The 15,677-nt window shown below is 42.2% G+C and overlaps 1 protein-coding gene across 3 annotated transcripts in view; it reads right to left on the bottom strand.

Annotated features, from left to right (window-relative positions):
* PHACTR2 (phosphatase and actin regulator 2) overlaps positions 1 to 15,677 on the bottom strand; it is a 144,698-nt gene that overhangs the window by 19,722 nt on the left and 109,299 nt on the right. For 2 of the 3 annotated variants that reach the window (XM_054821641.1, XM_054821642.1), the window contains exons 5-8: positions 9,490 to 9,726; positions 5,327 to 5,876; positions 3,942 to 4,135; positions 1,568 to 1,724 (exon numbers count right to left, since the gene is read on the bottom strand). In XM_054821641.1, the coding sequence (XP_054677616.1) occupies positions 1,568 to 1,724; positions 3,942 to 4,135; positions 5,327 to 5,876; positions 9,490 to 9,726 (1,138 nt within the window). The remainder of the gene's footprint in view (positions 1 to 1,567; positions 1,725 to 3,941; positions 4,136 to 5,326; positions 5,877 to 9,489; positions 9,727 to 15,677) is intronic. The other variant, XM_054821644.1, reaches the window with a different exon arrangement.

Raw genomic sequence — 15,677 nt, 5'->3', positions numbered from 1 at the left:
AACAAGTTCACTTGTTCACTTGAGAAAAGGAGCAAGAAAAATCTCAGCAGTAAAATATATTTTGCAGATGTCTTAAAGACGACTCTCTGTCCAGCAAACCTCACACGGTTCACTATGGATTATCTTCGGCCTTGTGAAACCCATCCGATTCAAACCACGCTTGGACTTTCAGATTTGGTGGGGAGGACCGGCAGGTTTCCTGCAGGTGACCAGTCCCTGCTGCAGGGAGTCCCAGGCTGGGACCCAACCCGACCCTGACCGAGCTGTGGGAACAGGTTTCCCATCGGACCTCGATGCTGCTGGGTGCTGACCACCACGCCAGGAATTTTTAAGGAACTGGCGTCAAACTTGGTTACGATTTCAGGCATGAGCACAGCCCTGACACGCATGGATGTTGTCTCCTGCCACCAAAGCCGAGCTGTGCGGGGAGTGTGCCAGCTTCCCAGCAGAACCAGCAACGTCCCTGCGCAAGGAGCTCCGGACGGGGACCGGAGCGGCTTCTGCAGTTCAAGCCCCAAGAGAGCACCAACAAGCAGGATGTGATCACCGGAGCTGGGGTTCAGTCAGGAAAGCGGTGATAACAGCCACGCCGCTTCATTAGCAGAAGAAAAACGACCCTTGGGCTCTACACAATAGTTGTATCACTTTTATGGTTAAGGGATGAAATAAATGACTTAGCCAGCCAGCCGGTTCACAGAGCAAGTCAGCTCGTCTTCTAAGTGCTGATGCAGGGCTGCCGTACTCTCTACTGGAGCAGTATTGGCTGGACTACCCAATATCTGGAAATCTCCAACAAACACAGGACGTCCTCCAAATCTGCCTGGACAGTATTTCTGAGCACAACAGAAACAAGGACAGGTCTGGGAAAATCCAGACATGTTGTAGTCTATTCTCAGAGACCATGAAAGCCAAAATTAACACTTATGAGGACTTTTTAAAAAACAGCTTGTAAAAATTAGGGGGGTTTTATGAAATGTTCTCAACTCCAGGAAGAGAAAGTAACATATATCCCATAGCAGTTAAACAGCATGAGAAAGACATCTCAGAGGTGGGCATAGTAAAACACTAAACACTGACCAATGAAGTCAGCTTCCCTCCATTTCTTTTGCTGGAACCAGCACGTGGATAATGAAGGAGTTAGAGAGCAGGAGGACGATGGGGAGGGCCAGGAGGCACAAACATGCACAGACAAGCTCTGTGTGTCAGGAACTACTACTCCATCTGAGATGGCGATATACAAGTGCAAGTCCCTGCTAACCAATTTGAGGAAAAGCTTGAACCATGGCATTGATTATTCTGGAGTCACTCTTTTTCTCTTCCTTTTTTTTTTTTTTTTAAACCAAACAACCCAAAAGCCCAGAGGCTCTCAGGTTTGTTTCTTGCAGAACAAAAATGCATTACTGACATTTTAACGTTTTGTGAGAAATAAAAACACTTTCTTCCAGACAGTTGTACCACGAAGATCCTGCATGGCATATTGGGCTGCATTTAAAATGTGAACCCAGAGTTCTCGACTCTCTTCCTCCACCTCCGCCCAGTGAAACCACATTTACTCTGCGACTGATACCTCACTAGCTTTGTTCCAATCTGATGTCTGATTTCCTGCCTCTCCTCTTCAGATGTGCGCTGCAAGATGTTTTTGTCTTCTAATTCTTTCTTAGATGGTCTGTTGCCAAGTTTGATAGCGAGAGTATCCCTACGACGAATTTTACTTGCCAAAGAGCCTGAGGAAAGGAGGAGGAGGGTAGATTTAGTTCATTCATGCTTAGGTTACAGACACAAACTCTGAGTAAGAACTTTAATACCTCCCCAAAGCAGCCTTGTTCCCACATGCAGGAGAGGAATTTTAATTAACATCAAAAGAAAAATAGTTCTAGCTCAGTTCACAACAATAAAAAGCTAAAGGCTTGGATGAAAAAGCTACGAGCCAAATTGATAGAGGAGTTTTATAAACATCACCTGTCATCTGTGAAGTGATAGGATAAAAATGACAAATCTACACTTAAGTGTCTTTGAAGTCTGATACATTACAGTTTGGTTTATTTATCTCCTTAGTATATTTAGCAAACTGCTGCTCTTTTTCTTCAGCCTTAAATGACTTAGTCTCGTTCTGTCATCATTTCCCTCATTCTTTCAATTTTTTTTTCAATCAAATACCACTTAGTTCTTGTACAGTGCTTTTCATCTCTAACTAAGTTGCAAATTGAAACAAAAAATACAGTTTAGAAAAGTGCTCTGAGTGCTGGTAAAGTAACCTAGGCAGGAACCCCCAGGCACTGAATCAATCTCTTCACCCATAAAAGAGATGCAGCAGCAACAAGGGCCATGCAATTTTGCCAGCATTAGCTTCAGCCAGCTGTGGAAGGAAGAGTATTTTTCAATGGCCTTTAGTTCTTCTCTTGTCTCTTGATATTCCGATGGAGCGGGCTACCTATGTCCCGGGTTGGCAGGTTTTCAGCACATAAGACGGTTTGGTAAGACGACAGGCTCCCAGCTCACTTATAAGACACCGTGCTGCTGTCTGAATACATGAATTTTTGGTTGCTACCACTTTGGATCCAAAACAAATGCCATATTCAAGCCAAACACAGAAGATTTCAGCCTCCTGCACTAGCTGGCACTTCACCTTCTGCTGCACCAATGGCCAAGGAAAAAAAAAAGTTAATTTTCCCTTACTCCCTTCAGTACAGAGCACTTTGGTGTTCAGGCCGCCTTCACCGAGCACAGCGAAGAACCTCCTCCTGAGCGGCTGTGGGCAAGGCTCCTAAGCTACGGTTCGATGGTCATTTTGTTCTGACATAAGGCCACCCTGCAGGTGGTGGGGGTAGGGTTGCCCTCCTCTTCACCCCTGACAGCCTGCCGCTGCCACCTCCTCTGCCCCCGCCGAGGTGCAGCCAGTGGGTGAGCTGGGTCAGGGAACTGATTCTATTGAAGATCAGCTCAAGAGCCGCCGCTAGAAAAATAAACACGAGTGCTGGCCTAAGGGAAAAAGGAACAGGGATTAGGCAGAAGGCGGGCAGGACAAACTCCTTCAGCTGCAGCAAGAACTTCTGCCAAATTAGAGTGATGATATAGTCATGACATCAGATGAATCTCAAAGCTGTAAACTTAGATATAATCCACTGTGATCTACTCTGTCTGCTAAGGTGCTCTAATGCTTAAAACATCCTGATCAAAGAGGAACAAATGACTTTCAGACAGTGAAGGTGTTGACTGATGGGTTTTCTCTGTTGTCCACCACAGCCTGTTACTCCCACAAGAATCTCTGGGATCTCTAATGCAATTCAGTTGAAAGCCACACTGGTGCTTTACGGGTAGAGGTTCACGACATGGGCAAGCCAAATCAATGGCTCACTGATGCCCTAACATGGAGGCCTTGTTCCATCCTCATGTTCTTCTGAACCTGCCCTTCCCACCTCCACGTCCATCTGTGCAATGCTTGATCTGCTCTCAACACTGCACAGGCCCCGACAGGTTTCTGATCACAATTATCTGGGAGAAGTGGGACACTCATTTCTCAGTAGTGGTAAAATATTAAATCATGCAGCCAAACCCTCCTATATTTACTTTGCTCTATCACGGGTCAGGCATGCTCACATAATGCAATGTGCAAGAGGCAGCCTGCAACTTCTTGGTGGGATGTCCTGCCGGACAACCAAATCCTGGAACAGAATCACCCATGGGCTGATGTGCTTGCAAGCAGCTACATCCCTAAGACTTTGCTCTCTTCCAGGCCACAATTTACTGGGGACAGCTGCACAAAAACTCACTGGTTGTAGGTGTCTTTGGACTACGCTCAACCAGTAAGTTCCAGTTAGCAATCTGGATGCAATCACAGCAGCTTAGTAGGCTCTCTGAGCCAGCCCAGGCCAAACATGTATATTAGATATACCCAAAGGTGGCCAACCCTTCCCAGTACACCTTTCTTGTCAGGGGCTTACTTTCAGCACTTGCATTATCATCATCGTCATCATCATCATCTGTGTACAGTATTGGTCCGTCAGAGTCCGAGTCACTGCTGTGGCTGTCTCTGCTACTTTCACTCTCAGGAGGGGCAGCAGCGTCAGAACCCTCCTCCACCGGTTCAGAGTGTGCCTCGTCAGGCGCCTCCGCTTCTTGGTCTTCGGTAGCTAAGCTGTTAATTTAGAAGCAAACTTGGTGTCACATTAATGCAAGCAGCACAGGACACGAATAGGAGACAGACTGTATAAGCAAGTATGAAAATAAAAGTTCTGTTATTCAAACTAACTTCTGTCTTTCTAAAAAGCATACATGTATAAAACATATATAAAGTATGCATATATGTATCTGTACATTAGGAAAAAAGATGCAAGCAATCTGCAATTACGTGCTGCAAAGCCTGTATAAAGAAAAATCCTAATTCTTTTTTATTTCTTGTGGGATGGGACCAATAGCACATAAAAACCACTATAAAGAGAAAAACAGCTTATAAAGTTGGGCATGAGAGGAGCAGATGGGAGCGCAAAGCTTCCTGTTCTGGAAGCCTAACTCTATTTATTGTAAGTACAGTTTTATTGCTGCTGAGTCCAAAACATTCATGTCCATCACTGACAAACATGGAAATCAGCTGGAAAGCGCAGTAGAGGCAAAGGGAGAAGTAGCATAGGAATGTAATGCTGGCACAGATGTACCAGCAAGAATTTAAAGAAAAGTCTCTAGGCCACTGGCATCTAGACTAAACCCTCTTGGCTTGTTATGAAAGATACTGGTTCTTGTGGCAGGGAAAAGACAGATTAATAAGCCAGTTTCTTTTTTGCTGCCAGCTACTTTGCTTAAAAAATATAATTATGACCTTGACTACATTTTATAGTATTTGAGACTCAGACAAGCTATTAGGCAGTGACAGACCAAACACCTACTAACCAAAGCCTCAAACTGTCATTTTCAAGTCTGCAAGGAAATTCAGCTATTGAATCGATAGCTTTAGCAGTGAGATATTTAATGATACCCACAAAAAAGTAAACCCTTGTTGTAATTCAGCATCATTTTTTGTGTGCCTTTATGAGAGAGAAATAAAAGTATTATCGGCTACTAGCTGAACTGCTGACGGCAGTTGTCACATTAAGCCACACGACGACTTAGGAGGCAGGTTATGAGCAATGACCTTCTGGGGAAGCAGGAAGGTTTGCAAGTGAATGGGTCAAAGGCATTGGCAAGGAACAAATTGTGCTGGGATGCAACACAAACCAGTCAGCAGAAGAAACAGTGGAGATCCCCACATGCCTCCAGTGTCCCTTACGTGAAGGAATGTGGCTTTTTTGGCTGTGGGTCTCACCACTCACTCATGACAGCCATACTGTCTTACCTTTTTGTGTCTTCTCCACTAGCCTCTGGATCGCTGTCTAGGGCTGTACTGCTCAGGCTCTCATCCGTGCCATGCTCAGCCTGGAGAAAAGGTTTAGTATCTGATCCGGGGACGGCCAGCCCTGCCACACAGCCCTCTGACACATCCTGGGCATCTGAGGAGACAGCGGGCTGAGCGGCTGCAGCAGGAAAAGGAGGTGGAAGTGGGGGTGGAGGAGGGGCAGCGGTGGGAGGAGGGGGGACAACAAGCTTGCTCGGTTGATCTGTGTCCTCCGTTTCAGAAATTACTATGGAAGGTTGCTCAGGCTCAGGTTTTTCCGCCTTCACTTCCGACCTGTTGGCTGTGGCACCTGAGGGGGAAGAAGCAGCCCCATCCGGCGCTGTTCGTGGGGCTGACTGTTTCCCAGGTTTCTTCTTGCCCCTGGGTGTCCCTGATGTGCCCGATTTGCTGGAAGTCTCCTTAGAGGCTTTGGGATGAGATGATGTGGATGAAGGAGATGGTGATGAAGAGGACTTGGAGACTGGTGGTTTTTTTGCATGAGAGGAGCTAGCTAAAATAAGAAAAGATAAGGCATTTTACAATCTTGCAACTAGATGATTTTTGCACCGTTCTTTCTGCATGGATTGATGTGTGCTGATATTTAAAAAATGAAAAAGTTACACTTGATACTTCTACAATCCTTCATCTATATGCTTGAGACGAGCAAATGTTGCAGTTCAAATGTCACCTTTGGGGTGGAAAAACCTGAAATGATGAATACTTGCCCAAGAACAGGGGAGGGGATCAACCTCACAAATGGGTGAGAGTTTGATTCTAGCATTCCGCATTGGCCCATCACAACTTGCCTGCACATGATGTAAAAAGTCCACTACTTACTCCAAATGTGTTTAGTGCCCTATTTAAAAAAAATTGCTACCAGACAGAGAAAACTGCCTGACCTTTTCTATTACGTGAATTTTTGGTCTGAGCACTAGGAGAACACCATGATTTTCCTTACGCTTTTCTGTGAACACCTCGACCATTATGGATATCAGTTAATTACCTTTCACAATGTAATTGCAAGTGGTGTGCTCCTAGTTAATGGCAAGCAGCAGAGGACAGCAAAACAAGATGTACTTTCAGGTCCAGCTGGGGACATCCATAAACCAGAGGCAGAAACCCCTGCTCTCACTCTGCACAAATGATCTCCAGAGGGGAGGAGGCACTGAAGGCCTCCTGTATACCCTGGAGGTCTTCGTCTTACCAGTGACCAACTCAGATAGGCTTGAAAATGTAGCGAAACGAGGTTTTGACACTAGCTGTATAAGCTGTCCAGTCATGTTGCTGTTTAATCCTGTGATACTTACTATATTGAAGCATATATGTATCAATGCCCAAGTTTGCAAGAGATTTCAGCTAGCCTGCATGCCCGTGTGCATTCCAGTCACATTCCTGATTGCTGTGTTGATGCACCCATCATCTGGACTGGGAGCTTCAGACTTCTGACTTTCATTTAAAAAGCAATAAAAATGACAACCATCTTAATGATTCAGTCCTTTTCATCGAAATGCATCCAACTCAAACACTTCTGCTGTAGTAAAAACGCATTAACCTCAAGAGAACGAATGAAAGCATTATAAAGCTACACAGCAGCCTTGCGGCTAAGCTTACTGAGTTAAACAGAAAGCTGTAACAGAAATCTGCTGAAAGGCCTACTTTACTTATAAGCATTTAAATAAAAACAAAACCCAGCAGATTAGGATAGAACCAAAATACGGATACTGGCCATAATAAGCTCACAATATAAAAATAGCTTTCACAGCGACACTGTTCTCAGTCTCAAAGAAGATGGAAAATAATTCAGAAGACACATTATACCATTCTCTTCTGCAGCTGAATGTTATGGTTTATAAACATTTAGAGTGCTGTGAGGCTTTCAGTACATCTGGAAAAATCTGCAGAAACTTACGACTTCAAGCAAATCACCGTCTCGCTTTGTGCTGCAAGGTAAGTGCAAAAGGGCAGAGTACAGAATCGACTGAGACTGCACCGATCATCCACATCCACTACACATCACTGACTTAACTCACTGGCAAATCAAAAGGAAGCAAAGAAATGGTACAGGCAGCAGTTCATAATTGCAGTGGAAATAGATGGTGGCTCCAACCTGCATATTATTTAGCAGAAGCCTTACAGAGTAAGTGGATGGTAGTAAGAAAGGGCTCTGGTTCTCATCCAGCAAAGCACTTAAACACAGGCTGGAGGTCAACAGAACCAGTTACGTGCTTACACTTACGCACTCCAGCATAATACAAATATACAGCCACACTGTAATTGTTGCTGGGATAATGTCAGAAGATGTTTCCATTGAAAAAATCCTTACATTATTCTCAGAACCCTTCTGGACCTGCAATCACATACAGAAACTTGAAAGATTTCTCCCAGGGAAAATCCCTCCTACACTTTCACATGGGTCAAAAGTGCTATTGCCATTGTTGCTTTTGACTGGGCTGGCTGACAATTTTCTGTCATGCCTCTTTTTCAGTAGAAGCTTTGAATTTTGATTAAATGAAAAATTTCATGACTGTTATTTGCCTTTTGGCACATGTCCATGCCTACTTTTAAGTCCCCTTCTCCCAACTCCACTATTTCAGTTTGGAAACCTGCTGTGGTGCCCTCAGGAGGGCCATGGCTCAGCTGTTACTCATATTTCTCTTCTCCTTCATGAAACTGGATCACTGGCTGCATCATGCGTTCACTTTCACAGTGATCTGACAAACCTCTTGTACTAAATACTGCTCCCGATCAGGTCTACTATTAAGTATTGCCCTACTTCAAATGAACACAATGTACCTAATGTTGGAAGAAATCATCAGTAGAATATGTACTTATATAAGGGATATAGTGATATATTTTATACCCATATGGTCTCAAGCATTGCATAAAATTTCACCAAGGCTACTAAAAGACAAATCTGGAATCTGAATGTATTTTAATTTAAGAACCGAGATACCTGAGAGCTTATTACCAACCATTGGTCTAAACATTTCTTTATGTGACGGGCTGTTTTATTTCTGAAAGGTCTGCTGTTATAAGGTTCCTTCACCTGGGAAGAACCGAGTTTTCCAGCTGAATGTGAAATACAAGCAGCAAATTCTGAGTTTTCAAAATATTTATTCTTGTGGTTGTCTGATGTAGTAGGGACAGTTAATACCAAGTTAATGGATATTTTATGGCAAAGTTATTATTGTAACTCTAGCGGTCTTGCAATGTTTTCAAACAGTCCTCTTCTATGTGCTTCAAATACAAAATGTGCCAAAATGTACAAGCTATGAAGAGGTATACTTGGAGAGAAAACTGGAGGGACCGAAGGGCTTTGAAAGACTGACAGAGGACTGAAAACACAAGGCTTGTCTAAATTGGCCAATGCATATATACAGTCCATTCATCATGATACTGCTTGAGTTCATATTATATTTGGATGTTTTCATTTTGGTCATCGTCTAAATTACAACCATTCAAACTTGAGATCAGTACCTTAACAATCTTTAATCTAGCATCACTGTTGAATTTTGGTTTGAAAGTGTAGTGATAAACACATCTGTTATGTGCCTGATGATGGACATCTTCCATTTCCAGTGCATTTTTAGAATCACAGTAAGCCATCAACCAGCTCAGGGAAGCCTGGCCATTTCTAATGAGTTACTATTTTTTATTTTTTAGCTAAAAACCTGCTGCTCAAGTCTTTAGAGATGTCTTCATGGTTTTATCCTTTATCTCTTTGAGATCTTGTAATCTTGTCAAATTAGTCAGAATAGTAGATATTTCCAGCAGAAAGTTAGAGCAATACCAAGGTAGTTTTACTTTGGGGCAACTCATATGTTCTTCAGCAGTTCTCTGGGTCATTTTGTTGCCAGCATTCACACTTAAGCTCGGAATTCAATATAGTCTCTGATGTGCTTGATGTTGTGCATATGTTCATTAAACAGCGAAGTGATTTGTCCGCTGTCCGGGGTGTCTGCAGACAGCAGAACCAGAGCTTCGCAGGAAGTTAGCCAAAAACACTTATGGCATGCTCTTTAGTAATGCTGCTACGTACAAAGGCAGAAGTTATTGTAAGACCAAGCCAAGCACCCCCATGCACATGCACCCACCATAACTGGCACTGCCTCTGCAGTACTCACCAGCTTCTCGATTTGCACTGTGACTTGTTGGCTTGGGCGGTGGGAGAGGAGGCTGCTTAGCAGAAGCCTTTCCCTTTTTTTTAGCATGAGGTGCTTCATTACTCTTATGGCTGGTGGTGGTGGAAGCAGCAATAGCATTTTTTGGTGGTAGCAGAGCTTTTTTAGATTTAGGCTTAGGCTTGGGTAGTGGTGGAGCATGGGATGCCGGTATTTCTGGGCAGTGATCAGTAGTGCTCTCTATGGATAAGAAAGTGAACAGAAGCCAACTGACACAGACATACGCCACGTACATTCAACAGCAAGCCTGAAAATCATGACTACTTTTTGCTGCTTGAGCTCTTGGGAATCAGTAGAGACTGCTTCATCTTCTGCCTCTTACTAAAGTATTATCTTAGAAAAAAATGACTATCCGTCTCAATTCAAGTCCTCTCATGGAAGATTTTTGCCTCGTATTCTCTCAGTCTCATCTATTCTAGACCTCCAAGGATCATCCTTAACGTTCAGTATCCCCAACTAGACTGCTAGCTGCAAACTAAACAAGGGAAATGCCATTTACTTCTCTAACAAATTCCCTCGGCTTCTTTCCAGCCCTGTGAGATCAACAGGCTATAAAACTCAGATTCCTGTGAATCTGAATGTGAACAGGGCCATTCTCTCAGCCACGGGTTCAAATATGGCTATGCAGCTGAAATTTTCCCCTGAAGCAACCCATTCTCCTAAGCTGCAGACTGCTTGCTCATAGCAACTTTATTTTGGGTATTTTCCCCAGGGTATTTCTACTCTTCAGAAAGAGATGAAGCTAAATCAAATAGGATATCAATTGCCATGGGAATGCTCTCCTCTCCTGCAAGCTCTTTGGGTACTGTTACAAGACCGTACTTTTAAGAATCGCCAGATCCTAAGCCAATGGGAATTTGGACTGTATCTACATTGTGTCGTGCAATAGGAATGGCTCCGTAGAGTGAAAGAGGTAGCACTGAGGACTCAATGTCCACAACGTGTATTTCAGGAGACTTGACTTTGGACAAGCTTCAGGCTAGTTCTGCCAATTGCATTCCCAGTAGTGGTGGGAGCCCAAGTTCCTGAATGCATCTTTTGGCTTAGTTTCATCCAAAAGAAATCTGGTTTGTATGCTCTGCAAACTGAAGAATGGTAAGTGGGGATGACCAGGAAATTAACTTCAGAAGTGCATGCCTAATGCCAACTGTAATGTTAATGCAGGTGAGCCATTTATAGTCAACATAAAATTTTGCAACACAATGGCTATGGTTGTAAGACTAACTGTTCCTAGATGGGAACAGCTAAAGTTCCCAGATGGGAATCTTTATCTATTCAATTACAGCAACTCTATGCCCATTCGGTCTCAAGACAGCCTTCCCAAACCTTCCAGAAAAAGGATATTATAAAAGCAAGAGAATACCATCAGAATCATGTGGGCTTTATTTGCATGTTACTAAAAACTACAGTGGTTGGGAAAGAAAGGAGTCAAGCAAATATTGCAAGGACTTTTAACAGTCTCTTTTATCACTCCAGAGGAAACCAATCCATTTTTTGCAGTATGTTCCCTATTAGAGCCTCACTCTTACACACATTAAATGGCTGTTCCTGGATCTCCTGTCCATTCCCTGCTCTCTTCCTTCCCATGTAAAAGATTCCCAAGAGATAAGCAGCACCTTTTCATTTTAAGATTAGCAGATGAAAAACAAATAATGTGTTGGACAACGATGACATTCTTCATCTCAGAAACAAAGCCTTTTCAACCTCTAGCTTACAGCTTGTTAACATGAAACTAATGCATCACCTGCAGTTATTAAAAGCAACATGCGCACGTATGTCTCTTCATGAACTGAAGGAATTAACATTAGCTGTCCAGTGTCGTCTTCCTTTATTTCCAGCCCATTATAGACTAATATGTTCTTGCTAATGTTTTGCAAGAACCATTGCATAGCGACCTTTTATCAGCTTTCAAGTAGATTCTTTCGAGCACAGATTCTTGTACTATGTCTTTGTTTCCCAGAGAAAGAACTTTTGACCAGAGAAAGACTTTGGAAGAAGAAAGAAACATACACATTTGTTACATTTCGCTCTCCTCTTTTACAGCAAACAGCATCTCCTTGTGAAATTCTACCTACCTTCATTCAAAGTTGAAAAACTGATTTAATTCTGAAAAAGCAGGACATTTTAAAATTTTAATTCCATTAATAACAAACACGGCAAGAGAAGATAAGATTTTTGTAAAATAGAAGGCTAAAGCTTTACTTAGTTGCAAATAAACACATCTTAGTGACAACCAATTAATAATTTTAAAATTTTCTTTAGAGAAATAAGTAAAAACTATAAATTAAAAACCAAATTGGCACGGTTCATTCACATCAAAGTTCTTGCTTGCAAACTTCAGTTGTGATTAAAAATGGCAATTTATGTAACATCGATTTTAACTGAAATACTTTGCTGTCACTGGGATATCATCTTTATCTTGGACAGCTCTTTCCATACTGTTATGTACATCATAGCAAAGACTGGCAGACTCTTTCTGCACAGCAGCATTCTATCTGCTCAGATAGTTACAGCTCTCATTGAGTCTTGACTGCCCCTTGATTACATACATGCCCTTTTCTTGGCCTTGACCAATGAATCTTCTTTTTGCTCATAGCCATGAGGAAAGCTGTGGTGAAGATGATTGCCTTTGACCATATCGTCCCTCTTGGCATCTTACTAGCTTTGTCATTTTTATCTTTGTTGGCTCAATCTTTTTTACCTCATCAAATGTAAACTTGACTGCCCTCAGTGTCAAGTCTGCTCTTGCCCAAACTATTGTTCCTCATTTACTCTTGAGATACAGATTTCCAGTTCCTACCTGACCAGACCATTATACCAGCTTTTGCCAGTGACAAGCCAAATTTTAAAGCAAATGCTTTTGATTGCTTTTCCTCTGCTGCCCCTCAGGTTTTGTGAACATTCACTGACTGTCCTCCCTCAAATTCCTCTCTGTTGTGATGCCACAGCTGATATTTTTAGGCTGCTGGCATTGTGCTTGTTATCCTGGTCTGGTCTTGTTTTTCAGTGCGTAACCACAGTGTCCTTTGGAACTTTTTTGTGCTTTTCTGCATTTATGTGAGACACTACAATAAATTCCTGGTATATACACAAGTACTGTAGTAATACAAATAACTAACAACAGCAAAAGTGGCTTGGTCTTGAACAGTGACAGGGATAGTCTGATGCCTGCAAATGGCTCGAGATACAATAATATTGTTATTGTATCTCCCTGGCATGATTCTGCTTGAATATGGACCCTTGGTCTTCATGCCTGCTTTTCCTTTTGCATCTTTTGCCAAAACAAGGAGGCATGTGAATCAGCTCAGACCCATCTATTTGTTCAAGTCAATCCCCCAGGTACCTCAGTACCAGCTGCAATGTATTTTTATTGCTGTTGTTTTTCTTAATGTAGACATCTGTTCATCACGAAGTGATCTTTTAACAAAAGATCTCCAAAAGACCAGCAGATAAGAATATCTTTTATTCACTGCTGCCTTGATCAAGACATCTGCTGTAAAAGCAATCCACCTATAAATTACTCTTTAAATAGGAAAGCAAAGCACATGTTAATGTCTCATTAAGCATTTGGATCAATAATATGCTTATGTTTAGAATAAATTTTTCAAAAGCCAGATTTTCAAGAAAGCTCACTTTGAGACCAGATTTTCTTGTTCCCAGAAACTGCGACTGGGGCCAGACTCTTAAGCAAGCTGTGTTGTCATGTAAACACCTAAATGATGGTCAGGGTTACAAAGTACTCGGTATACAACAGCTCTTGTGGGGACTCATCAGTCTCAAAGACTTTCAGAGAGGTGCCAGTCTGCCACATGCACTGGAAAATCAGATGACTTATTTTGGAAGCTAAATGTGAGACCTTTTGCAAACTCTGGACCAAATGGACCTATGAAAATCCTGGGTATAGTTTCAGAAGCCATACATCACTGGGTTGTAGAAGAGAAGATTTTTTTTTTTCTTTATTTCTGTGAACTTCTAACACTATGTAAAATAGAAGTTGGAAGTAACATGATTTGTTGTCTTTTGCAGGATGACTCCCTGCAAAATTAAGCTCAATAAGAGTTTTGAGAATCATGAGTTTCCTTTCCAGCCTATGCAGAGCTGTGTTTTGATTAATCAAAACCCAAGAAGCTGTCATTCAGAAACATGGGACACAGGGCAAGACAAGGTGTCTTTTGTCTCTTTTTTGGACTCATTGACTGTGCTGATGCAGGTGGTCAACTCATACAAATCCTTTCATAAACTTCAGATTTAACCAGGTCCATTTTTTGTTCCTGCTATTGCTACTAAAATTCTGTTCAAGAAAAGACCCATTCTAATTGTTAGAAAGCTTCCTTTAATTTCCAGTCTAAGTGTATTTCAAGCCACTGTTTACTCCTTTCTACTTGTGCCAGCATTGTCCTTTAGCCATGCTCTCTCTTGGCTATATACCAATTTGTTACATTCATCAAACGCACTCAGGTTCTCTTGGGCTCCGTTCTGGTAGGCTGAACAAGAACAGCTGTCTCAACAATGCTTTTCACAGTTCTCTCTGCAGTTTTGAATTCATCTTTCTTAAAGATGGATGAGCAGATCTGCACATCTGCAGACTTCCAGATCTTACTCATTCTACGATTTCAAGAGCACCATGTGCAAGAGGTCTTCTAACAGAGACAGCGCAGAAAACAGGAGAGAGGAGAAAGGCACGGGTGTAACATCTGACGTAAAGCCACCACATTCAGATACTTTGCATCGGTTCCAAGATAAAAAAGGAAAAAACCCACTGCCATTTTACATTGTCCAACTTCTGCGTAAAAAGTAAGCTGTTAAATCAAGAGAGAATACCTAAACCATCTTCGCTGTCAGCTGCATACTTTTATCGTTTCTTGGTCTATGAGAGACTTGGAAAGTGAAAGGCATGTAGGCTTCTACATTCCCTTATACTTTTTGTATAGATATGCTCAAATAATTCAACGGTTAGTTCATGAAAATCACATCTACAATCTTATTTCTGGAGCCACATTAAGATCTCTCCCCTATTAAAAAAAAAAAAAAAAGAAAAAAAAGAAATAGCAGCTTTATAAATTGGGCGCTTTCCTCTGCCACTCAAGTTGTGTGGGTGAGAGCCCGTGCCTCTCACGTCAGCCTACTGGAATGAGCCGGCCTGGCTGACCTAGTGGACAGGCTCTGCCCAAATACAGCTTTATCTAGAATAGCTTTCCTTTTAAGAAGATTTGGATTCAGCCTCATTTACATAGTTCAGGTGATGAATAGAAGATATACTATTCTTAGAAGAACTGGTTTTAGCCAGCAAATAACTCAGCTGGAGTGAGAGATTCTTTGGGAGTCAGGCAAAAAACCCACCCTTTTATGTATGGTGCTCATATTGATGATCTACAGAGCTCAGGAGAGTAGGAAGCCAGCTAGGCACACAAGAGGTAAGAAAGTCTCCCTTGTCTCTCACAGCGAGTAGTTTGCAGGATTAGTCTTCTGAGAGAAAGCAGGCTCTTGTCTGAGACCCTCGAAGATGAGGGTTACTATCTTAAATTCAAGACGTTTTTTTCCACAGGTTTTGTTCCACTTTGGGGAAATAAAGAAAAGACCTCTGAGTAAAGGAACGTAGAAAATTTGACTTTGCAGAACATTCCTTGGTAGACAAACTAAAGCGTTGGTCAGCAACGACGCATGCTCACAAGATCAGAGCTTGTGTCTCCAACCTTCTTTTTTTTGGTTACCCATGAGAATAAGAAAAGATTAAATTTAATGGCAGATTTAAGGAGAACAGACGAAGTACAGAGGAAAGAACCTCTGAACCCCACATACTAAGACCTGGAACCATTGCCAGATCTCATATTAGAGTTATCCTTTGGGAAAAAAACATTATGCACATGTATCCCATGAATTCATTTGGAAACAGGACTAGAAACTGTTTCCTTCACTGAAGGACATAAGAAAACCTGAGAGGATCAGTCTGATATAAATGACATAGGAACATTTCAGAAGCTTATGCTCCATGTCACCCACAACACCCACAGCACCCACCACAGAGCTCTGGCTTCCTGCAATGCAATTATTTATCAAAGCAGCATCTAACACACCTAACTGATGGTATGCAAAATGCAACTTCTTACTGCTTTTTTCCAGGCAGTACCTTC

Source organism: Grus americana, chromosome 3, assembly GCF_028858705.1.
Source record: "Grus americana isolate bGruAme1 chromosome 3, bGruAme1.mat, whole genome shotgun sequence".
Classification (NCBI taxonomy): Eukaryota; Metazoa; Chordata; class Aves; order Gruiformes; family Gruidae; genus Grus; species Grus americana.
This window is presented reverse-complemented; position numbering and strand designations above follow the sequence as displayed.